General features: G+C 55.1%; 11 protein-coding genes across 11 annotated transcripts; 7 read left to right on the plus strand and 4 right to left on the minus strand.

The window, feature by feature from the left end:
• Positions 1–1,341: 1,341 nt before the first annotated feature.
• VTJ04DRAFT_231 (uncharacterized protein) lies at positions 1,342–2,387 on the plus strand (the record flags this gene model as incomplete). The annotated part of the gene is made up of 3 exons (XM_069360085.1): positions 1,342–1,362; positions 1,424–1,800; positions 2,144–2,387. 3 exons carry the CDS (start codon positions 1,342–1,344, stop codon positions 2,385–2,387), a joined length of 642 nt encoding a protein of 213 aa, XP_069222841.1.
• A 275-nt stretch (positions 2,388–2,662) lies between these two features.
• On the plus strand, positions 2,663–3,042 carry VTJ04DRAFT_232 (uncharacterized protein; the record flags this gene model as incomplete). The annotated part of the gene is made up of 2 exons (XM_069360096.1): positions 2,663–2,695; positions 2,773–3,042. The coding sequence occupies 2 exons, from the start codon at positions 2,663–2,665 to the stop codon at positions 3,040–3,042; spliced, it is 303 nt and encodes a 100-aa protein (XP_069222842.1).
• A 1,578-nt stretch (positions 3,043–4,620) lies between these two features.
• VTJ04DRAFT_233 (uncharacterized protein) lies at positions 4,621–6,023 on the minus strand (the record flags this gene model as incomplete). Its single annotated transcript, XM_069360107.1, has 2 exons — positions 4,621–5,700; positions 5,769–6,023. 2 exons carry the CDS (start codon positions 6,021–6,023, stop codon positions 4,621–4,623), a joined length of 1,335 nt encoding a protein of 444 aa, XP_069222843.1.
• Positions 6,024–8,653: 2,630 nt separating this feature from the next.
• On the plus strand, positions 8,654–9,745 carry VTJ04DRAFT_234 (uncharacterized protein; the record flags this gene model as incomplete). The annotated part of the gene is made up of 1 exon (XM_069360118.1): positions 8,654–9,745. The coding sequence occupies one exon, from the start codon at positions 8,654–8,656 to the stop codon at positions 9,743–9,745; it is 1,092 nt and encodes a 363-aa protein (XP_069222844.1).
• A 403-nt stretch (positions 9,746–10,148) lies between these two features.
• On the minus strand, positions 10,149–11,282 carry VTJ04DRAFT_235 (uncharacterized protein; the record flags this gene model as incomplete). Its single annotated transcript, XM_069360129.1, has 3 exons — positions 10,149–10,387; positions 10,510–11,186; positions 11,266–11,282. The coding sequence occupies 3 exons, from the start codon at positions 11,280–11,282 to the stop codon at positions 10,149–10,151; spliced, it is 933 nt and encodes a 310-aa protein (XP_069222845.1).
• An 860-nt stretch (positions 11,283–12,142) lies between these two features.
• On the plus strand, positions 12,143–13,394 carry VTJ04DRAFT_236 (uncharacterized protein; the record flags this gene model as incomplete). The annotated part of the gene is made up of 3 exons (XM_069360140.1): positions 12,143–12,283; positions 12,338–12,572; positions 12,634–13,394. The coding sequence occupies 3 exons, from the start codon at positions 12,143–12,145 to the stop codon at positions 13,392–13,394; spliced, it is 1,137 nt and encodes a 378-aa protein (XP_069222846.1).
• Positions 13,395–14,057: 663 nt separating this feature from the next.
• On the plus strand, positions 14,058–14,731 carry VTJ04DRAFT_237 (uncharacterized protein; the record flags this gene model as incomplete). Its single annotated transcript, XM_069360151.1, has 2 exons — positions 14,058–14,129; positions 14,195–14,731. 2 exons carry the CDS (start codon positions 14,058–14,060, stop codon positions 14,729–14,731), a joined length of 609 nt encoding a protein of 202 aa, XP_069222847.1.
• Positions 14,732–15,129: 398 nt separating this feature from the next.
• VTJ04DRAFT_238 (uncharacterized protein) lies at positions 15,130–15,378 on the plus strand (the record flags this gene model as incomplete). Its single annotated transcript, XM_069360162.1, has 1 exon — positions 15,130–15,378. One exon carries the CDS (start codon positions 15,130–15,132, stop codon positions 15,376–15,378), a length of 249 nt encoding a protein of 82 aa, XP_069222848.1.
• A 43-nt stretch (positions 15,379–15,421) lies between these two features.
• On the minus strand, positions 15,422–16,819 carry VTJ04DRAFT_239 (uncharacterized protein; the record flags this gene model as incomplete). The annotated part of the gene is made up of 3 exons (XM_069360173.1): positions 15,422–16,369; positions 16,453–16,722; positions 16,790–16,819. The coding sequence occupies 3 exons, from the start codon at positions 16,817–16,819 to the stop codon at positions 15,422–15,424; spliced, it is 1,248 nt and encodes a 415-aa protein (XP_069222849.1).
• A 1,361-nt stretch (positions 16,820–18,180) lies between these two features.
• On the minus strand, positions 18,181–19,093 carry VTJ04DRAFT_240 (uncharacterized protein; the record flags this gene model as incomplete). The annotated part of the gene is made up of 3 exons (XM_069360185.1): positions 18,181–18,679; positions 18,747–18,925; positions 18,995–19,093. 3 exons carry the CDS (start codon positions 19,091–19,093, stop codon positions 18,181–18,183), a joined length of 777 nt encoding a protein of 258 aa, XP_069222850.1.
• Positions 19,094–20,322: 1,229 nt separating this feature from the next.
• Positions 20,323–23,276, plus strand: VTJ04DRAFT_241 (uncharacterized protein; the record flags this gene model as incomplete). Its single annotated transcript, XM_069360196.1, has 2 exons — positions 20,323–20,353; positions 20,416–23,276. The coding sequence occupies 2 exons, from the start codon at positions 20,323–20,325 to the stop codon at positions 23,274–23,276; spliced, it is 2,892 nt and encodes a 963-aa protein (XP_069222851.1).
• Between the last annotated feature and the right edge of the window lie 196 nt (positions 23,277–23,472).

Below are 23,472 nucleotides of genomic sequence, written 5' to 3' on the forward strand. Positions count from 1 at the left end.
GAAAAAAGAGAAAAAAGAGAAAAAAGAGAAATAATCCCGATCTAGCCTTACGGGACAGGACATCGGCAGGCCCGAGATATTCTCGTAAGATTTTTGATAGGCCCGAGCTAGACTTGTGAAATACTTTATATCCCCGGAAAGAGGGGGGACGGCATAGTCACGACTAACTGTTCCCAGTACAAAGCCTCGCGGACCTTCGCCTATAACATCTTGTTTGATCCCAAAGGGGGATGTTATCATAAAGGTTCATGTAATACTATGGCAACGACCTTGGTACTCCAGTGGAACGGCGTAGGAGTTCTTGCGCCTCCGCCGTACTGTCGTTTCGCCGCCGGCACCAGCGGGTTTCTCGATAACTTGATAGCATGCCTACCACCCCTTCGGAGAAGGGCATTAAAAGTTGTTCTCTTGGTGACCAGCCCAGATTTTCTGTGATACAATGACGAACTGACACCGCCATAATACGTACTTTCCGTTTATACCAAGCCAACGACTAAGTGTGGTGTCCGCCGAAGATGTGTCTTTCCTTCCCAATTTAAATATCCTCAACGCATTGTCCCCAACATTCAGAGCCCATCATGCTTGCCGTTTCCTGTCGAGGTCCAGTGTCTGCCTAAGCTGTGAGTTCTCCCCTCGCCTTCACGTCAAACACCTTCTGCTTCTCTCCCTGTCTGTTACTCGGGACTCTAGTCTATGTCCTTTATGAGTGATGCACAATGACACCTAACCTCGGAGAAGGCCAGACTCTCTGGCTCGAGCCAACGGATCAGGTCTTCATCAGCGATCTATTTGATTACCCGGCGGACCTTGAGCCCTTCGACACAGAGTGGGAACCGTCGACCGCCGTCAAACGATGTTCCGCCATTGACTCCCGAGGAATTGGCAGGTTAGTGCTTCTTTCTGTTGGTCACCGATCCGAGATTCTGGAACCTACTTCTCTAGTCTGTGTCATTGAAACGCCTGATGTCCATGGCACTTGTTGGTGTCTATCCCAGTCTCCCCTTCTCCCCTATGTTCCTTATATATATGGCGTGGATTTGAACTCTTCAATTCTCACATCCTGATATTTGTTTTGAAATCGTATCCACCAAGACTTACATGTCTGATGTATTAACCTTTTCCCTATTCAGATGAAGATTTCTTCAAACTTGTTCGCGACGTCATTGCTCGAGCCGCCCATGTCTCGGTGTTGGAGCAGCGACTTGGATCTTTGAGCTCGGAGCGCCTCCCGAGTATGTGGATTGGCGCCCGCCATTCCCTCGCCCTCACATCTGTCGGGTCAGGGGATGCCCCAAGTACGGCCATGATTTCAAGAGCATCAGTTGGCTTACACGCCATTGCATGAATGCCAAATTTCATCAGGTTTGTTTCGTCCCCTTGTCAACGACAGTGTACGAGTGCTGATGTCTTCCCTGAATAATAGACTGTTGTGAAGAAGCCTCCAGTTTCACTCCCCCATGATGACGACGCGATGGACCAATGGATCCTCGCGCGGATAACAGCAAGCGCTCAGCTTGACCTTGATGTGGCTTTTATTGCCACATCATCGCCGGTTGACCCTCCCGGTGACACACTCTCCGAGGAGCTCGATCCCGGTTCTGGTGATGGTAGTAACCCGACCACCCAGGACAACCACAATCACACCTCTTTCAGTCCTGGCGAGACGAAGAGTGCATCAAACACTCCGGAATCGCCACCCGATACTGTTGCTTCAGAACCCTTCGATTGGAGTGGAAACATCATTCCCAGGACCGATGGTTCAGTGTTCCGCTTCAACCTAGCCCGATCCGATTCAACGTTGTCCGTAAGGGCAATCCCGCTCCGTTTCTCAAGAGTTTCCAAGAGGTCACTGTGTTCATGCAGATGGTCCATGGGGAAATGTCCCCAGAGGCATCTCCCTTCTTTCAACCAGTTTAATAAATCATTCCCAAAAACCCACCACCTCTCTCTCTTCCTCGTTATTTCCACGACTTCCTCGACACTCTCGCTTTTCTTTCAATCAACCGACTTGGAATTCAACTTTCCTCCCTCAACACCAACACACACATTTGATATCTTAACAAGCTCATGCAAGTTCTCCAGCAGGTCTTTTGAATAATCGTTTCCGTTTAACAATACACTAACGTTGTCGCGTTTCCTACAGGCTGCCATTTAGCCTCCAGCCAATTTTCATTACAACTTCTGACTTTTCCACCGTGGCGATGGCTTCCTCGACTCCATCGATTACTTGGAATGATGAGGTAGTCGAGAAGCCTGCCTTCAAGAAAGGCGTGCTCAAGACCAGCATGGAAATGACAGCATACATCGTCCACGTTGCGCTCGAGAAGAAATGGAAGCCTGTGCGGGTGTACATGGCCGATAAGACCGTACAAACTTCCAACATCTAAGTCAGAGCATGGCGTGAGACTTACATTACTGCAGATTATCCGGCGACTGTTTTACCCGACAACCCTCTTCACTAACAGAGGGCCAGAGTTAGCGTCCTGGGATATCGACAGACCAGAGCGGCTTCTGGCCTTGCTCGTATACATCTTCGAAGAGGATGTTGTCAAAAACAAACGTTGCTCAGTCTGTGCCAAGCCACGCGGGCCTTCGCCCATGCGAACTTGCTTGATCCCAAAGGGAGATATTCTCAGAGGTTCATGCACCAATTGCCATTACCATGGCAACGGCCTGGGATGCAGTCATGCGGAGGGTAAGGGAAACTTGACCCGAGGCAAATTGCCCCGGATGGGTTGGTTGCTAATGGATGTGATAGCAATCAACCACAAGAAGCGAGTCGACGAAAAGAAGAAGCTGCGTATCCTTACTCCCATCACGCCCGAGCTGTGCGCTGCCTTGCCGGTCGCAGAGTTGGAGCTCCTCAGGGATATGTTGAAGGCGGCTCTGCGTCGCCAGGAGTTGCGGCGCGAGGAGCAGCTGGAGCAGATGCGCTACGAGAAATTGAAGCGTAAGTATGAGGAAGAGGAGGCTGAGGAGGCTGTGGAGGCTGAGGACGAGGATGACGATGGTCTGGTAGACGTCTCTGAGGAGGAGGACTAAGGAAAGTGACTACAACGGGTCTGGACAGTCCTAGATAATGTTGGGGCATAAAGTCGTTAGAGAGCCATATCCCTTGGCAAGATACAATGCCGAGCTTGATCTTCGTGTTTCTGGTTTTAAGATCCATGAATGACGATAATCACTTGCTTATATGAAGCCTACATATCACAAAGATGCCGAGACGCGACGCTGACCATTACATGCAGTCGTGAACAATCGGGCTCATGATTGACCGGACACGTTCAAGGAAGATGGACATGGTTCGCCACAGGCTGGTTGTGTTGACTCATCGTTCCATCGGGCTAGCCATATTGACGCGATATGACCATACAATGAATGGTCGGCTCTCTGTATTTTGGCCTTAGTTATTACAAGCTGGACAGGGGAGGTGTGGCCACTAGACTGGATGAGTGATCATGATGTATGTATCCTGTCGCCATATGCTGTATCTAAGGCTGACACTGACTCAGATTCCACACGCCTTGCTATTAGCAATGCTAAGAATCGTTGGGTTAGGGGTCAAAGCGACGCAGGCTCATCACATCTGCCCTGCTTCTCCTTAGACCAGAAAGCATGGCATTGTCCACGTCATTCACACCCAGTCACGTCTTATTCAGGCAAGACATGATGCGAATGTGGCTGATAAGGACGTGGTTGATTCATTCTCAAGGATTCAGGAGCAGGTACACTCATTCAATATATAACTATAGTACCTTCTAACAATTAAAGATCCAATTCCGTCTCTCACGACCAGGCAGTGGTGGGATGCAGGATGCCCCAACAACCACATAGACGTTCCTTACGTAAGTAAGGTAGTTCTCCCTTACACTAGCCTTGTATTCAGTAGCAATGCAAGCTACAACCGTACGTAGCACCTTCGGTTTAGACGTAGTGATGTTCGGGTCTGCCTGTACGTGTATGAAGAGCTCGTGACACGAGCCAAACAATTTGACAAGGTTAATCCTGCTACTTAGTTCGAGGACTATAGTGCGCGATTACAACGGCCTGTCATCAGCAAGCCTGATGCAGAGCTTGTTAGAAAGCAGACTGAACAAGGTAGTAAGTTTAAGACTCATTCTTGGCTACGAAATCGCTTTGGGAGAAAAGTTCTTGATTGGTTACCTAGGTACCAGTAGGCAAGAGTAGTAAGTATCTGGGTGATTTTGCTCAATCGCTGACCAGCCGGCCGGTTGGCCCGCAAACCGACAGAAGCGAAAATCACCAGTTTAATTACAAGGTAAGAGACATCAAGTGGTATCAGGTAGCAATAGGTGTGGTATAATCATCGTCAGTCGTCAAGAATAGGACCAAAAGAACAGAAGAGAAAGGAAAACACAACAGCCGCGCCAGGTGTATGGCATCTAGGTTATGTGAGGTGAGGGACTGTGGGTGGAGGAGAATCACAAACAACTTGCTCGGCTGATTTATCCCATGAGGAGGATGCCGGCAGGTTGTTCAGACACCTTTTCCCTTCTCGAGAAGTGACCCAAAATTTGCCTGTTTGACACGAAAAAATAACAAAATTAGAGAGGATATGTCCAAAAAGAGGTCTCGCCGAATCGTAGATAGCAATAATGGTCAGGCTGGTGACGAAGGCGTTTCTGGGATGGCGGGTATCGCCGGGCGGACGGCCGCTGCCGCCGGTGTTGTGGTTGGTGCTTGTGTGCTCGGCGCTGCTTGTGTTGCGGCTGCTGCTGAAGCCTTTGCCTCCATATCGCGACGCTTTGCCAACAAGCTCTTGAAAGCACCTAAGCACTGCACCAAGGCCTCCTCATCACGCGTGCAGAAGCGATATGTCTTTTCGTCCGTGATGATCTGCAGGCAGTGCTTCTTTGTTCGACTGACAGGATCGATCTCGACAACGTTGACGATGGAAGCCAGATAGAGCACAAACAAGACAGATGACTCGGCCTCGTCCTTGTAGAGGATAAAGTTCCGAGGCCGCAACACGCCCCACGACTTCTTCCACTGACGGACGGCCCCTTTGCTGCGGTGGAACCACATCCAACCTTGCCAAACAATGCGATCCGAGTCTGCGTCGAGCTGGCCAACGCTGGGGCGTGTGCTGGCGACCCCGCCGAGGCTTGTCCTCGGTGCCCCTGGCGTGGTGGATTGATGTTGCTGCTGGAGTGCGAGGCTCTCAAAGGACGCGGCTGGGATACGGTGTGCGTCTGTGTCGGAAAAGTCGGAGTGGCTAGCCAGTTCGGCACCGGAGAGGCCCGAAGATTCCAGCTGTGATGTTCGCCGGGCTGCAAGTTTTCCACCAGCTGTTCGCACCGGAGCTTCGGGAGGTTCCGGGGAACTCGAGAGAAACACGTCGGGGGTGGTAAGTGTACGACTAGGATCCGCGGTGTTGGTGTTATTTCGTACTGGAGGACTCGCGAGGAACATCTCTTCCTCCTCTTCTTCTATTCTGGCATCTTGTCGTATCAAATCGACCCATTCCTGTGCATCTTTCAAACTCTCCGCCTGAAAATGGTAGTTCTTGGAGGGCGAGAAGAGTCCAAACACGTTCTGCCGCTTGTTCTTGGGATCCTTGAGCATTGTCACGGCTGTCAGATCAGAAAGGTAGAGTTTGTGTCGTAGTTTCTCCTCCTTCTCTGACTTGTAGATGGAGAGGGTATTGGGCCGCATCACCAGGTAGATTTTCCGCCATGTCTGGATGCCATCGGTCAGTTGCCATCGTCTCCGCCAGTAGTTCCTACCCATCAGGAGTTGCCACCAACCTTTGTTTTCTGTGTGCGCTTCCACACATAGCCGCTCTTGATGACGCGATCAAACTCGAAGCTGCCATTTTGGTTCACTGGCGAATAGGTGTCCACACCCAGGCGGTTTTTGGACCCCGCGGCGGCGTTGGTTTGCGGTTGTTGTTGTTGTGGCTGTGGCTGCGACATAGCGGAAGCTGCCTTAGGTGCCTCTTCTCGAGGCCTCGAATCATCGGCGATCGAGAGGGATGCTAGTTGTGTCGCTACTTGCGCCATGGCAAGTGTATGTGGAGGTGATAGGAAAGTTGGTTGGGTAGCGAGCGTGGGGTCGCGCCGTGGGCGACAACGATGATGGGACGACTCAGGTATTAAAGGGGAAAGGGGTTTCGCGGGCTGTTTGGTTGAGACTTGAAGGGAACACGGAGCAAAGCGAGTGACGTCTTCGGAATTCAACTGGAAGTTTCGAGACTGTGCAATGTGATCACATCAGGCACCGGTGCGGGCGCGAGGCCAAGCTGGGTCGAGAAATCCAGAGAGATATGTGGCCGGCGAAGGATTATCGTGAATGCCAGATCGTGGGATCGTGTCGAGATTTCGAACTATGCTTTTCACTGAGCGTGGGTGTGTGGAAGGAGACAGTGTCGGTCGGTCAGTGCGAAGGCTGCCCAAGCGTCCGTCGTAGTTAGGGAGAAGTCGTGTTGTTTTGGTTGTTCTCTCTTGTTGGTTGACGCCGATAGTTTCCCTTCTCAAGTCTCCTTTCGCAAGCCAGGGATTCCCTTTCACACACAAACCGAAGTGTCCGCAACCCGTCAAATCTCAAGCCCTCTCGTGACACAGCAGGGATCAAGTTGGTTGACAACTCAGCCAGCGATCAAGCTCAGTTTGCCAGGCTCAGCGCTTCCATGCATTCTTCTGAATTCAAGGAAACACAGTGAGGGTCGTACGCGGCACGAGGTCAAAGGCACGCGCCTGTGACGTTTTTACCAACAGCTGGATCGAGTTGCCCTGGGGAGACAGGAATGCTGAGACGTTAGTCGCTTCGTGGGGCACTGGGCGGGCCGTTGCGCATAGGGCGGTTGAGAGCAGCCATTGGGCGGCGGCAGTCAGCAGAGGCCTGAGACGGCGGTTGTCTTCCAAGCTGGAAGTTTGTTTGTTGTTGTGGCCGTGTTTGTTTGGTTGATCAAGGCCCTGGGCACCCAGGACTCCGTTCGGGCTCAAGGGAAACACGAAGGCATTGCCGTGCAGTGTTTCAGGATGGAAGCATGGAAAAGAAGGCGAAGGCCAGAACACCTTGGCGGGTTCTCTCTCCACTTGACGCTGCAGCCCTGAAGAAGACCCTGGGAGGGGACATGGGCTTTTGTGTCATTGCCGGCACCCGACCATCCACACCTGTCGCAACAGCGTGGGGATTCCAAAAACAGAAAGAGCCGCTGCATCAAAAGTGGAGACGGCTGTCTGGGTACATGACGAGAGGCAATCGAGTCTCGCCATTCCAATTTTCCCTTTTCCCGGATTTCCGCTCTATATTTCAGGACACACATTCGAGCTTGCCCGTGTTCACTTGACTCGGGAAGCTTCCATGTCCTCGGTCACGATGGTGTGCTCATTCTCGATGGTCCCCAAACATGTCTCCTTTTTGGCAAAGGAACCCGGCGCGCTAATTGTGGTCCAGGGCAGCGTGTCTGATGAGCTCATCTTCCGCAGAAGAAAAAGACTCCACACCTCAAATAACGGTCTCATCTCGTTCAACTCGACTCATTCATTGGACCCCAGTTTCAAGTGAACATGTCCTCGGCTTCCATGGTTCCTCGCGGATTCTGTATCCTCGATGTTCTGTGGAGCATGACGACCTCATCAGAAATGAGCCATGATTATGGCATCACACCGAGATGGTTTGCAGGTCTGCTGTGAGCTCCGTGTAACCATCCATCACTGACCGTCCCGAGACCAAGCCACCGTATATCTTGTTTCTTGTGAAGGCCCGCATGGGCACCGAGTAACTGGCTCGGCCCTGACAATAATAATATAGGGCTGCTTCATCTTTCTCTGTTTCTCGTCCCTATGTTTGATCCTGCTTTTTTATCCTTCTTTACATTTTCCTTTTCCTTCACTTTTATCTTCTTTTGTCTTCTATTTTTTTGTTTCATTCTTCGAGGGCTTCTCTTCCCTGGGCTGCTCCCCTTTCTCCCAAATCATCTTGTTCCAAAACCTGCCCCACTCCTGTGTCACGTCAATGAACGTCAATCGCTCGGTTCTGCCAATACTGTGTAACTTTCAGGTGGTTACCGATTGATGCGACAAGGGGAACCTGATAATAGGACACTTTTATGTAACTAAGTCCTGGTGCTTGCCTAAGGCTTGGATGTGATTCTCGGAGGGCTCTCATTAGGTAGACTCGGGACTCCCGTCCCGGGTGTCCCGGATATCGATGGATGTTCGGGTGGGAGAAGAGTGGGGCACCGCCGGAGCCATAGGCCCCACTACGGAGATGGGCCGGAGGGGCAAACGGAATGGAGTCACAGGTCGTAGGGACAGGTATCACCCATCAACAAATCCTAAGGATTCAGACACCTTCATCTTACACGGACTGCAGGGTTTCGCCTGATTTGGATCACTCACGGTGAATGTTGGAAAGTATGCCCAGTACAGGGACGGCAGATCATCCGAAGAAATAAAAGCTCTTGTGAAGAAAAAACATCAGTTGTGTCAACATGACCGAATCACCACCATCAGCGTCACTCACACGACAGTGTGTGAAATGCCGTACCCAAGAAGCCACTCTTGATAGCAGATCCCAGCCTGTCTGTCGGTATGTCCAGCCTTCTATCCCCCTTCTCGCCACCGTCCTAAAGCTCTGCTTCAGGGACTGCTTCATCAAATTTATCACCACCAAATTCATCAAACAAATGGGCATCCTCGGCAAGGAGACCCGTCCAGCCCCAGCCCCGTCTTCAACAGGAAGCGGACCGCCAAACCTGACCCGCCGTTACCTTCTGGGTCTATCCTTCGGCGTGTCCTCTACGGTCCTCCTTCACCTACTCGCCGAGAACATCGAAGGCCAGCTCGCCAAAGGCAGAGCGGCGCCGTTCGATCTCATCGTTGTTCACGTCGACCCTCACTGTCCAGGTGACACACAAGAAGACGCCGTGGGTAAAGCAGATGAAGTTTTAGAAACATACCGGAAGAAATACCCCCGCTTCAACTTCCACCGCATCCCTCTCTCCCAGCCAATCCCCGAGAACCCCTCCAGCTCAGGGGGTGGCAACCCCCTCCAAACGGCCGCCTCCCAAAGCGACATCCTCACCCACCTCATCCGCCAGACCCTCCTCGCCTTCGCCCGCAAACACTCCTGCCAAGCCCTGCTCCTCGGCCACAGCACGACCGCGTTGGCGGAGCTGACCCTTGCCGAAGCGGCCAAGGGGAGGGGGTTTGCTTTGCCGTGGCTGATCGCGGACGGTCTTGCGCCCGCGCCGCCGCCAGACTTTGCTCGACAGCAAGCGCAGGAGAAGGAGGAGAAAGAGAAAGAAAAGTCGCTGCTAATCCACCACCCCCTCCGCGAAGCGTTGCGCAAGGAACTGGTCACCTTCTTCACCCTCATCTCCGACCTGGCGGAATTGAGCCGCCCGCCGAATCCAATCATCGATATCAACGGAAGCACAACAGCAACAACGGTGGTATCCCACCGCGACATGACCATTGAAGGGGTCATGAAACGATACTTTGCCGATGTGGAGGAAAATTACCCATCCATTGTGGCGAACGTCGCAAGGACGGCGGGGAGGTTGGTTCGGCGGGGCGGTGGGTTGGAAACAGCAGCAGATGGGAGCGAGAAGAATGGTGGTAGCGGGGTAGCGGCGTGTGAAGTGTGCGGGATGCCCAGGGATGAGGATGGGGATGAGCGGTGGAGGGGTGAGTTGGGAATTCGGGATGACGAGGGAGATGGAGGCAGATGGAAGGGGAGGCTGTGTTATGGGTGTGAGAGGTCTGTGGGTGAGTGAGTGGCCGAGTAGTGGCAATGTATGGGATGGGATGGAATGTCACTGTGAAAGAGAAAGAGTCTTTCTAGATTTACGTTTGTTTTGTGAACGGGGCTGGAGGCTCACAATGCCTCGCTCATCTTCTCCCCAAACTCAGGCACGGGCTGGCTTCGAGCCAGTTGCCAAAACTTCCCACCCTCCTCCCTTCTATACCTCTCACCCGAGGCTGGTATCAACAACTCTCATAGGTGCCTCTCTCCAACCCAACCCTCCGCCCTCCTGGCTCCGCCCTAGATTAACACCCAAAATCTGCCCGAAAACGCCGAACCAAATGCTAAACAACATGCACTTTTGTTTAAACATCCTCCCCGTTCCCCTCTGACCAACCTTCTATCTTCTCCCCAATCTCGTTCAACTCTCGTCTTTACACCGTCTTCATGGTAGCGGCAGTGAAGAACCGGTCCTCCACCTTCTTCACAAGCTTGTTGGTCTGCTCGGCGAGAGTCAATGTCAAGATGGTGTGGGGCAAGATCCGGGCAAGATGGGGCAGGAAACCCTTGTAGATAGCAAAGAAGCCCTCTGTCCGGACGGTTTTAGCCAGGCAGTCAAAGACACCCTTGTAGAGATTGCCGTTCTGATTGTACATGCGCGACATGATGGTATCTGTGTTGATCATCTCACGTTAGTACAACAATATGGCAAGGTGAGACGTGGTGGGGTCTTAGTAAGTCCACGCCAGGACCGGGGTTACACAGGATTGTCAGCTCTCCCGGATGAACACTTACCCGGCGGATGCATCACCACGCAAACCACAAATCCGCTGGCGGTGCTGCTGGCCAGATGCAGCGGCGTGCCCTCCTCCATTCCGAGATGGCGCATCAGGCGCCGCTTAGCAAAAAAGTAAGTCGGCAGCTGGACAGAGCTGCCGAAGCCGGTGCGGACCATGGCGGCACCGACGCCCCGGTACAAACCCTTCACCCCTTCGGCGGCGTGTATCTGGCGCATGCCATCCCATGCGTTCTTGTACATGTGCTGCGTGCCGACGGGCAGGAAAGGCGAGTAGCTCTGCAGACGCGTCTTGACAAGGAAAAACGGACTCCCCGCGACGGCGCCCATGATGCCGCTCACGGCGCCAGAGAACACATTGACACCCAGGCTTTGCGTCGTTCCGTCTTTGAAGATGGCCGTGGTCAGTGCGTGGCGGATGGGTTCGTAGAAGCCCAAACGGCAGCCGTTGAGCAGGACCTGGTAGATGTAGGCGCAGCCGATGCCGCGGTAGATGCCGCGCAGGCCTTCGTTGCGCACGATGACGGACACGCCGTGCAAAGGGCCACGGTAGTGGTGAGGTTGGGCGCCCTTGGATTGGAGCTCGCCTTGCAGTTGCATGCGGATCTTGACGGTCTCGAAGGGGTGCGTAGCTGTCACGGCGCCGCAGGCCGCGATGCCGCCGGCGATGAAGGCGCTGGGGAGCGGAGAGCCATCGTCAGATATACCGCGAAACCGGACCGGACGGAGGAGGGCGCACGCGCGACGACACCTACCCTGTTGTACTTGACATGTTGGCTGTGGTGTTATATTGATGTTGAATGGGCCGGGGAATTGAGGGAAAGTCGTGGTGGTCTTCGTTGTCGTTGAATGTGGCCTCGGGGTTACCGGAACCAAAGATCTGGCAGTTCGGCGTCGGGTCGGCGTCGACGCGAAGGAGAGCTGATCCAAAACGGTGGAGTTGAAATGGGAGTTATTATTAGGTACTCCAGGAGATTGGTACCGGTAACTAACACGAGAGGCAGACCACCGCGACTCCCAGGAAGACAATGCAGACCCAGACCCGGATTAGGACATGGATATAAGAATAGTAGATGTTGGGCAAAGGAAGCTGAGCAGTTTAAAGGCCGGCTGTCGGCCAGAACCCGAGAATTGGAGATAGTCAGCAAAGGCCGAATGTATCCGCCCGATTGGCTCTGACAGGGTCTGACTCGGCGGCGGAGAATGGCGCAAGTCTGCGGGATGTTGCCCTTGCAGCCGTGCACAAAAGTGGGAATTTTCTGGGGCAGCTCCGCAAGCGGACGCGGAAGTCGGGGGCGTCGAAACAGCCTTCCAGTGTTGAAGCCACTCTTGACAGAGGCACATCATCAGAAAGCCAGGGACCGCGGCCCGGGGCGAGGAGGAGGGTCAGGGTCCGCCTCCGGTTGTCGGGCGCTGGGACAGCGGACGAGTTGGGGAGTGCCGGAGTGCAAGGGGCAGGGGTGATGAATGGTTCACCGCCCGGCAGAATTTCGTCTTTGGAGCTCATTGTCCCTCTTCTCCATTGGAGGTTGGGGAGCTTCTTCCATCAGCTGCTTACTATGAAGCCGACTCCAACCTTTCTCATCGCCAACCATTGAACCGTCAGCCGGCACCTCGGCACCAGCTTTTCCCATGGAGCCGACACCAATGGATATCGACGAGGCTCCGTCGACGTCGGCAACCCCATCCCTGAACATTGCGCGCACGATTGCTGTCAACGTCCCCAGCACCACTCCCATCAGCGAAGTGATTGCGAATTTCCGACCGACCAAGGTACGCAGTCTATGGTTTGTTTGGTCCAAGGTTGAAACCTGACTGACCTTCTAGCTCTTCCAACGCGATGACATCAAGGATGGCAAGCCCCGGCCATATGTACTGTCTATCGACTTCGACGATCCCGGCGAGCTCTGCATGACGAGCGAGAGCGACGAGACCATCCAAATCTACAACGTCAAAGATGGCCGTCATGACAAGAGCTTGCTAAGCAAAAAGTACGGCGTCAAGCTGGCGAAATTCACCCATACTAGCTCCAGCATCATCTATGCGAGCACCAAACAAAACAGTAGGCTCTTCTCCCATCCTCTTGATGCCTATTCCGGGTTGGTCAAGCCTAACTGGACCAGACGCGATTCGCTACCTAGCGACACACGATAATTCATTCATCCGTTATTTCGAGGGCCACGAAGGGTCCGTGACCGACCTCGCCGTGCACCCCGGCGCCGACAACTTCATCTCGTGCAGCGTCGACGACACAGCCCTACTCTGGAACATTTCCACCAAACAATGGATCGGCAAGCTCTTCATCAACTCGCCCTACCTCTCTGCCTGGGACCCCTCAGGCCAGGTCTTCGCCATCGCCTCTCTCCATAGCGGAAGCATCCTCCTTTACGACTTCCGCAGCTACGAAAAGGGGCCATTGAACGTCTTCGATGTCCTCCAAGCCCGAGGGCCCGCCGAACCCGAGTGGGCCTTCCAAGGTTGGACAAGGCTTGAATTTTCCAACGACGGAAAACACATTCTCCTTGGCTCGCGCGGGGACGGACACTTTCTCCTGGACTCCTTCGACGGGAGCCTGAAGGCATACCTCAAGAAACCGGGAGCCGGCCCCAACCGCCGCGGGGTGGGCGAGACCGAGGGCGGCAACGCCGAGAGCAGCGGTGACTGCTGCTTCGCTCCAGACGGCAGATACGTCATCAGCGGGGCCAAGTCAGACCTGCTGGTGTGGGACACGCTGGCGCAGCCGGGCAGTGATAAGGTGCTGAAGCCGGTGCATGTGCTCGAGGAGAAGCGCGAGACGGCCGTGGTGGCGTTTAATCCAAGGTACAACATGCTGGCGACGGCAGATCAGGAGTTGGTGTTTTGGGTACCGGATCCTAATGCGTAGATGGGGAGGATGACTGGAAGTAAAGCCTCATAGAGGATCGAAAAGGCAGAATTCGTAATGGTTGGGACGGATTGAGATACCCATTGCATCGTAGTTGGGAACTACTGGATGGTTACATGGTGCCACGGCGTTGGGGTATGGAGGCATTGTGCTTTTCTGTGGATGTAATAAATTAATAAATGTGGAAATCGTAGAATGAATGTAAGATGAGGCAAAGAAAAGGAATGCTTAAAGTGTTCAACTTTACCATCCTGAGCATGTGCTGAGTCCTCTCCTTGAAAGTTGTCTTTTGAAACTCCATGAAGCGCGTGTGATGTGGGGGAATGAGCTCCACTGTTCTTCTTGGCTCAACCTGGCCCCGCCAATTTCACATCACATCAATCCGCGGAGCTCATCAGGAGCAACAAGCCATCAGGTACTTCAAGCTCGGACTTGGCCGGCAAACACAACATCCAAAGCCGCCAGTCCCCTTCGCGCTACCCAGAGCCATCGGCTTGCACAAATTATCGGTCCCTGGCGGACCGGAACGTTTCAGTCCCGCGCCAACGAGGGTAGCAGGAGGTGTGCAAGACCAGCATTTTTTCCAATCTCGTCGCAAGCTCCCAACCATACTCAACAGCCCACCACCGCGGAACGCCGCCGCCACCGACAACGACGATAAACATGCCCTACTACGCCAAATCAGAGGACTGGCTGCACCAGTCCGCCCTCCTCCTCCAGGCCCGTCCGGAGACAGTACGTTCCCAACCACCACACTTCCCCACTATCATCATAACACTAACTCCCTTTCCTCAACTCAGACGCGCATAACGACCCGCTACCACGTCACCCCCTACACTCGCCGGGAGAAGAAACTCAAAGCCCGCCAATCCGCCGCCTCACAATCAGCCGACCCAACGCCGCCGAGCAAAGACAACAATACACCACCAACAACAGATGGGAAACAAGACAAGCCACCTAGAGGCCACCTCGTCCTGAAAACCTTCGACCCGCACTCCGGCGTGGCCCTCAAGTACAAGACGAGCAAGGCGGCCGAGGTGGGAAGGTTGGTGCAGATGTTGGGGTCGTTGGCGCGAGGGATGGCCGGCGTTCCTGACGTTCCGGTCGTTACGACGACTCCGGCAGCGGCGGGCGAGGAGGGTAACGTCACTTCTGCAGGCGCCGGTGCTATTGGAGGGGATGGGGACGCGGATGTTGCTGCTGCTGGTGCAACGGGGATGAGCAGGAGCGGCAGCGCGGTTGGGACGGCTGGTGGGAGTCAGCAAGCTGGGCAGCAACAGCAACAACAACAGCAGCAGGGAGGTGGGAAGGGGAAGAAGAAGAAGGGGAAGAGGTGATGCTTTTCTATGAAAAGGGATGTTGAGGAGGCGGAGGGTGGAGGGTAAATGAGAGCGAAGAAAGGCTTTGGTGAGGGACTTGGGATTGTATGTCGGTCAAGGGATTGGGATGTTGATGTGGTGTGGCATGGATCTTGATAGACTAGCTGATATAAGACAACAAAATACGTTGACAAGATGGCCATGGCCGACGTTGAGAAGAGGTACTGGTTTGGTGTGGCAGTGAGATTCAACCTCTGGACTCAAATCTTAAACATTTTGTTGGCAAACGTAGAGGAACACGGAAGACTTGGCCACGCAAACCATCAAGACCGCCGATGCAACATGTTCACTCGTGTATTCCTATTTGCACCTAAATCTGCCCGATTCTCATTATCCCCGGCATCCACTCATCCGTCATGTACCTAATCCCAAACAGAGTGCCAACCAACGCCGTCAACGCCATCATGCCCAACACCATGGGGCACTTATACACGACAATACAAAGTCGATCAAACATCCAGCCTCCCCTCCCCCCGGCAAGGTGCAGCAGCCAACATCCTGTGAGCCGCTTCTACTTTCTATGCCGGAACCAGAGAAAACAAGCGATATCGCGTAGTACAAAAAGAGAAGAGGGGGTATTAGAGAAAAAGATGAAAAGACGATGACAAGAGAGGACAACGGCCACGCCAAGACAGAAAGGAAACTGGTTTAGAAGTCCTCGTCAAAGCTGATGCCGTTCTCGTTGTCCTCCTTGCCGGCATCGGAATCGCCAGCAACCAGCTTCTTGGTGCTGGCCATGACGCCGGCCTTCTGGTAATCGGCAACACGCTTCTCGAAGAAGTTGGTCTTGCCGCCGAGCGAGATGTTCTCCATGAAGTCGAAGGGGTTGGTGGCCCGGTACACCTTCTCGTTGCCGAGGGCGACGAGCAGGCGGTCGGCGACGAACTCGATGTACTGCTTCATGAGGTTGGCGTTCATGCCGAGCAGGGCGCACGGCAGGGCCTCGGTCAAGAACTCCTGCTCGATCTTGACCGCGTCCGTGATGATGGCCTGGATGGTCTCCTTGCTGGGGCGGTGCTTGAGGTGCGAGTAGAGCAGGCAGGCGAAGTCGGTGTGCAGGCCCTCGTCGCGCGAGATGAGCTCGTTGGAGAAGGTCAGGCCGGGCATGAGGCCGCGCTTCTTGAGCCAGAAGATGGACGCGAAAGCACCGCTGAAGAAGATGCCCTCGACCGCGGCGAAGGCGACCAGACGCTGGGCGAAGGTGGACTGGCGGTCTGAGATCCAGCGGAGGGCCCACTCGGCCTTCTTGCGGATGGCAGGGATGGTGTCAATGGCATTGAAGAGGTGGTTGCGCTGGGCAGGCTCCTTGATGTAGGTGTCGATGAGGAGAGAGTAGGTCTCGGAGTGGATGTTCTCCATCATGATCTGGAAGCCGTAGAAGCAGCGGGCCTCGGGAATCTGGACCTCACCGCTGAAGCGCTCGACCAGGTTCTCATTGACAATGCCATCCGACGCGGCGAAGAAGGCGAGAATGTGGGAGATGAAGTACTTCTCGTCATCGTTCAGACGGTTGTTCCAGTCGTGGAGATCCTTGGAGAGATCAATCTCCTCGGCCGTCCAGAACGATGCCTCAGCCTTCTTGTACATTTGCCAGATCTGCATGGGAAAGAGCAAGGGTCAGCTTGGGGTCTCCACATTTCCACTTTACGCGTCGAGGCGCGTCGCGACGCGTGACGTACCTCATGATACTTGATGGGGAAGAGGACGAAGCGCTGAGGGTTCTCCTGGAGGAGGGGCTCGTCGGCCTCCTCAGGCTTGATGGTCGGGGCCACGCTGGCCTTGGGCTCCTCCTTCTTAGGGAGGCCCGACTTTTGTTGTTGAGCGGCATCCATCTCGGCCTCGAGCGTGGCGAGGTCGGCATCGAAGGGGGCGTTCTCCTTGTTGGCGCCGGTGAAGTCAAGCTTCTTGATGGGAGACTCCATCTTGAGGTTCTCGATGGCGGAAGCAGCCTGCGAAAAGACGCGAGTCAGCTTTGAACGCGGTTGACGCGTAGTTCGGACGGGGCGGGGCACTCACCTGCTTGGACGGCGTAACCTGCGCAGCCATTGTGTCTGGTGGGAATTGGCGTTGTGGGATGTTGCCACTGAGGTGAAAAAAGGTGCGTCAACAGCGGATGGCGACGACTGAGGGTAGAGTGCGGATTGGAAAAGTTGGTTGTGGACGCAGACAGAGAAGAGAGGGAGCAGGAAAACTGGAATTCCAACGCGACTCTTAAATGCTGCACGTCTTGCACGCGGGCCCCACCTTTTTCCGCGAGTGCAGGGTTGCAGGGATTCGCGTCGACGCGTCTCTTTCGTCCCTTTTCGCCTCTTCCCGTGGGGCCCGTTTGACCTGGGCCCCCTGGAAACCCTGCACACTTTGGGAAGCTCGGGCCTGAGGGCGTCAACACAACACCCGCCAGTTGCACCCAGCTCCAGCCCAGCCCCCTTCTTGTCCCATCTTGTCCCTTTGCGGCCTGCGCGCATGTGGAACATCCCAGGGTCGGCCCAGGCATCGATCCACCCAGTCCCCGAACGCACCGGTCGGCGCAACCTCGCTTTTTATCAGATCTTCAACCAAGCGCGCTGACTGGTTCAAGCCTGGGTTTCGAGGTCCGTTCATGGCCCCACGGATGACACAGAGGTGCATCCACGCCGGAGCTGGGCGCGGCTTGGCCCGGCACATCCATGGAAGTCCGCGTGTTGATTGTGTTGATGCTGATGGAACCTGGATACGCGTGGTAGAGAGGGTTGTTCCTCCTGCATTGAAGCCAATTCCATCACAGCATCGTGTTCTCTTCGTGTGGACAATCCAATCCATTGTTTGCTTCGGGGAGGACCACATATCTCTCCCTTCCCTGAGTTCAAGTCCCTTGTGTTCTTACCTGCCATCCGCGAAAAACCGTGCTGCCCTTGCTCAGTTCTATGCTTCGTTGGACCTCTCGCCCGGCACCCTGGGACACGGATGTGGAATCAATGGAATGGGGTTTCCCCGACAAGCCCATGTCCAACTTTCACCGTCGTCGATCTCGTCCGAGCAGGCCTGCTCATGGCTGTCCGGGGTCGTTAATAGCTGTCGTGGGGCGTGCCCCTCCACACGTGACGACGCGTCTTCGCTCCTTGTCGTCGCGTCGGGATGATGTCATGGCAGCTCATGGGTTCCGCCAGTGTCCCGAAGTCTCAAGAGAGTCAACCAGACGGAAACGAACTATATGATTAGCATTGAGATGTTTCGCGGGTCTAGAGCAAGGCAACGCGTTCTGGCTTCTATGTTTATATGATCCAACCATGTCCCAAGGCAATCTAAACGCCAATGATGCTCGCTTTCCATGATCCCTAAGATTTCCTCGAATTCCATCAATCGTCCTGAATGCGGCAGCCCAGCACTTCATCATCTTACTTTCTGCGTGATCCGTTGATGACACCGCTTCAAACAGACTGCCCCGGCGATGGCCTCCCACCCAATACCTGGGAATCATGGCTTCTGTTGGGGTGTTGTGGTCGTGGTGGTGCAGCGGACCCATCAGACGCCGGAGGTTCGGCGGGCTGGTATCCCAGACGAGCAGCCTCCGGATAGTTGGGCTCTTTCGGGGGTGCAATTTTGTGGACCGCGTACCCTATCAAATCCTCGCCCATCTGAATCCACTTCGCCTTGTTGTTTGGATCCTCCGGGTCTTTGACGACGCCGCCGTTGGCAATGGCCTGTGACTTGGCCCACATGAAGGCATCGAACATCCAGGCATTGCGGACGTTTGCGCGGAAGAGCATGTCGACGAAGTCGCCCAGTATAGGAACAAACCCAGCCAGTAGGTCGACGATAACGTTGAGGATCATAAGGAAACGAATCCAAGTTGGGAGACCACCAGCGACTTTGTTCGCTTCGCGGATGAGCTTGAGGCAGAGGAAAACTTCCAGGAAGTCGCCAACTCTATAGACGGATTGTTAGCAAGATAGACTCTTCGGGAGAGGTTCTGCAGCGAGGAGACATGACTTACACTGGGAACGCCCCGATAATGGTTGTGTACCCGAAGCGGATGCCACAAACACTGAACTTTTGATCATAGTTGTAGGCCATTTCCCGGACCTTGACCAAGGCTTTCGCGTCTTCTGGGGCGAGGCCTGGGTACACCTCCCTCTTCTGCCTCTTCTTCCCAGATCCGGCATACAGGATGCTCTAAAGTCGAGAGTCAACGCCTCGTCTTCCTCACCAGCTGGCGTTCATATCGTAGTGGGGTGCACTCACACTCTTGTTTGACGCAACCTTGTATTTCTTGAAGAACTGCCATGCCTGCTTCCGGAGCAGGTGAAGGGCTCTGCCCTTGTTGTGTTTCTTGCCGCTCATGGCCGCTGGCTCGGATCACAATCGGTCTTCTCAGCTTGCCGGTGATAGTTGAGGTCCAAGGAGCAAAGAAGGAAGAAATCCCAGAAGAAGCAGAGAACTAGGCGAACATGACGTATTTAACCTGAACAACCAAGTTCGAGGCTTAGCAGCCTCGAAGGGCCTCCCACCCCATTGGATCTTGACACAAGCTACACGGCCTCTCGTGTCTGGCATTGGCCACTTCACAATGTGTGTCAAACAATGCCCACAGCAATCCCCAGGTGTTAACGGTCGTCATCCCATCCTCCCAGCTGCATTTGGCGCTGACTTGGCCAACCGTGGCCTAGTTCGGGGGAGGACAACATGGAGGTGAGCCGCCGAGGGAGCGGCCCGCCGTGGCCTTGACATTTTCAGTGGCAAAAGAATCATGTAAGCGCGCTTGCGTTTGCCAAGAATGAGTCTTCTATTTTCGCAGATCTGTTCAGCTCATTGGACTGTGAGGCTAGGTGTGTCCCAGGATGGCGACGGCGGTTGGTTAAAGAGGCGGCAAACCCCTGTCCGACCCTCAGCGTCGGCGGCATCGTCTAGCACAGCCACATGAACGTCATTCCCCACTCATGAACATGTGGCTAATCCACCAAGAATGTGGCGGCGATGTCCCCAATGCGGGGCACGTGCCTGCGCAATCCCATCGGAGCCACCACCGGCCGCCGCGACCCGGGAGCCCGCCGCAAGCTCCACGGCTCCCAGAGACAAATGAAGTCAATCCACGTCTGCTTCTGCACCTCAACAGGAACCCAACTGATTCCCTTTCTCCCTCAGCCAATTCTAAGCGTGCCTGGATGCAAACCATCATCCGAGAGAGGCTGCAGCGGCCCAGATCTTTGATCGTCGATTTTTAATTTTTCTGCCCCATTGGGCTCTTTGGGCTGCAGCCACAGCCGGCGCCCGAGCCGCAGCGCACCGTCCACTCCGTAGTCGCCCGCCATCCCATCGCCTGTCCCGTCGGTTCTGGGTGTTTGGTGGGGTTGCAGCACAGTCTCTCCCCGCCTTCGAACCAACACCGGGAGCAGCCATTCTCCCTCTGTTTTCTCTCCCTCCTCCCTCCACTTGGGGTCCTGTATTCTTATCTCCCTTGAATTACTTGAAAGATCGCGAGTCGACCTCCGATCGCGCGCCGTCGCAGCGCTCAAGATTCCCTCATCCCCCCTCCACGCCACTACCGACATGCGCAGTAACAAAACGTCAACATGACCGAAAGCAAGATGCAGCTCGAAGATTGTGCGCCGCACCTCGGATACATGCCTCATCATGCCCCGTTTGTCGCTGACACTCATCGCCAGGGTTGGACGACCTCTGCGTCCGCTTCATCATCCACCTGCCCAAGGAGGATCTCTCGTCCGTTGCGCGCATCTGCTTCCAAGTAGAAGAGGCGCAATGGTTCTACGAGGATTTTATTAGACCGCTCGACCCGACTCTCCCGTCCATGTCTCTGCGCACCTTCTGCCTCCGCATCTTCCGCCACTGCCCGCTCCTTGCTCCCTTTTCCGAGGAGAACCACATGCGCGCCTTTGATGAGTTCATGCAGTACAAGACGCGCGTCCCCGTTCGCGGTGCCATCCTGCTGAACGAGGCCATGGATCACACCGTGCTGGTCAAGGGCTGGAAGAAGGGCGCGAACTGGAGTTTCCCGAGAGGCAAGATCAACAAGGACGAAGACGATCTCGAATGTGCGATTCGCGAAGTCTATGAAGAGACTGGCCTGGATCTTAAGAAGGCCGGCCTGGTGCCCAAGGATGAGGACGTCAAATATATTCAGATCTCCATGCGGGAGCAGCAGATACGGCTCTACATCTTCCGCAATATACCCATGGACACCGTATTCGAACCCAAGACCCGCAAAGAGATCAGCAAGATTGAGTGGTACAAACTCTCGGACCTACCGGCCTTTCGCAAAAAGGGGAGCAACGGGAACGAGGAGGCTGTCGGAGCCAACGCCAACAAGTTTTACATGGTGGCGCCGTTCTTGGTGCCTCTAAAGAAGTGGGTGCAGCAGCAGAAGAAGAAGGATGCACTCCGCAGCGCTGCCCCTGGTGCCCATCTTGCAGCGCAGCACGTCGATGAGCCGCTTACTGAAGACGATCTCGGCATGCAAACGGACCCGGTCCCCGAGCCGACAAATGGTGCTGCTGGGATCGATACGTTTGAGGGAGCTGGTCGCGAGCTTCAACGGTTGCTTAATGCTCAGCCGCAAGCTCACGCTCAAGGTCTGCAGGCGACAGATACCTCGACGTCAACAACAGACAAAGGTAATGCTCTCATGGCGTTGCTTCAAAAAGGCATATCGGCGGAGCAGCCACCGCAGCAACCAACTCATCAGTACGCCGATCCCCCATACCCGCACGCTCCTGCGGATCAGCATATGTACTCGAACCCCCCGGAGCCATATGCACCTCACCACCAACCTCCAGCCCATCACATGCCACCCCACGGCTATCATCAGCCTCATAACTTCCCTATGCCGCCGGCTTCGTTCCAGAACCCGCCAGCTTCCATGCAATATGCCCAACCTCAGGGGCAACCCCAAGGACCAGCACAGCTTTTGGCCCAGCTTCAACAAGGCCGTGGCACGATCCCTGGGCCGGTGGTGGAACAGCGAAGTGAGCCGCCACTTCTCCATCCTCAACCGCTGCCGCCGCAAGTGCAGCAATCCATCCTTACGAGGGGTATCCTCCAGACTCCGGTTCTTCCCGAACAAGCTGGCAGCAGCGGGCAGCAAGATCAACCTGCTGGTCCCCAGGTGCCTCCGGGCAGCCAATACGGTCAACTCGCAGGTCCCCAAGCTCCGCCGAGCGGCCAATACGCTCAGCCTACAGGCCCTCATGTTCCGCCAAGTGGTCAATATAGTCAATACCATGCTGGACCAAATCAATACTACAGTCCGCGGAACGATGCGTACGCGCACCAGCATCCGCAGGCTCAGAAGCCGGCGCCCCAGCTATCAAGCCATGCCATGTCGCTGCTGAATGCGTTCAAGAGTGGATCACGCGAGAGTGTTGAGGGAAAGTCTCGCGGGAACACCCCTCAAGAGAGCGCGTCTCCGCAGACCAGCACCCAACACCCGGCTCCATGGACGACGACTGCACCCGCTGCGCAGGTGCCGAACCCGACGACACAGTTTCTCCCTCAATACATGGGACCTGCCGCAGGAGTCCGCACGTCACCTCGTGCAGCTCAGCACGGTTCGAAGCCAACTCCGCCGTCAGACTCTCACCGGGCAATGTTGCTAGACATGTTCCGGAAAGCAGGTCCTCGCTCCCCACTAAGCAACGAAATCCGGATGCCGCCCGACGACGGAGAACGGCCAGGCTCTGGCACCGAGAACGAACCTTCGAGTCCGTCATACAAGCCGCCTGCTGCTACAGCTGCTCCTGATCCGATAGCAGCGGTGCCTCCGGCCATGAATTCCGAGGTCAACCTCCCCTACCGCCCTTACCAGATCTTGGCCCGGCCAAAACAAACCGATCAAGCCAAGCACCCCCAGGATCCGGCCACTCAGGCCCAAATGCAGCGTCTACAACAACGTCTCGGTTCTTCCCCGCGCGACCGCACGTCCTTCTTCCCTCAACACCAACACCAGCCACCTCTCGACCAGCAGCACCACCAAATCCAAGAACCTAACCGCTCCCCTCAACTCCCTTACGGAGCCGCCCAGGCAGCTAGCCTTCCCTACCTCTCTCAATCCCCAGCTGGCAGCAGCGGGATCGGCACTCACGCCGCCCCGTCTATGCAACCTTCGCCTCAACAGCAGCAGCAGCATCATCACGTCCTCCCGCATCACCACCGCAAGAACGACTCAACCGTCGAACAGAGGCAGAAGCTGCTGTCGCTGTTTAGCAAGGACGCTTCAGGCGCTCAGGCTTCGCCTACTGGGTTTGTGGATGACAAAGGGAAGGGGAAGAGAGAGAGCATTGGTGGTGGCGGTGGTGCTAGTGGCGATTCGAGGTTTAGTACACCGCATTCTCGGGCTGGGTCGTTTGCTGCTGCGGGTGGTGTGCCGCAAGGTGGTGCCGACCACGCTGCTGCTCCAGCTGGGCAGGGTGGTAGTCAGTCCCGCCGCGACAGCCAGACGGCCATCAGCCCGTCGGATAGGAATTTCCTATTGTCTTATTTGGAGTCGGTGTCCGGGAATGTGGGGAGATAGGCAGCCCCAGAGAAGGAAGGAGGGAAGCATGGATGGCGGTTACAACAGGGCAGAGGACCCCGTCATGGTGATATGAGGATGCGCAGACTGAAGCTGAGATGGAGAGAGGAAGTGAGGTGTGGAGGGTTGAAGAAAACAATGTTCAATGCTGTGACGTCAGGTAGAGAGCGTTGCAATTTGAACTTTGAGCCTGGCA

Source organism: Mycothermus thermophilus, assembly GCF_041956435.1.
Source record: "Mycothermus thermophilus strain CBS 625.91 unplaced genomic scaffold VTJ04scaffold_1, whole genome shotgun sequence".
NCBI lineage: Eukaryota > Fungi > Ascomycota > Sordariomycetes > Sordariales > Chaetomiaceae > Mycothermus > Mycothermus thermophilus.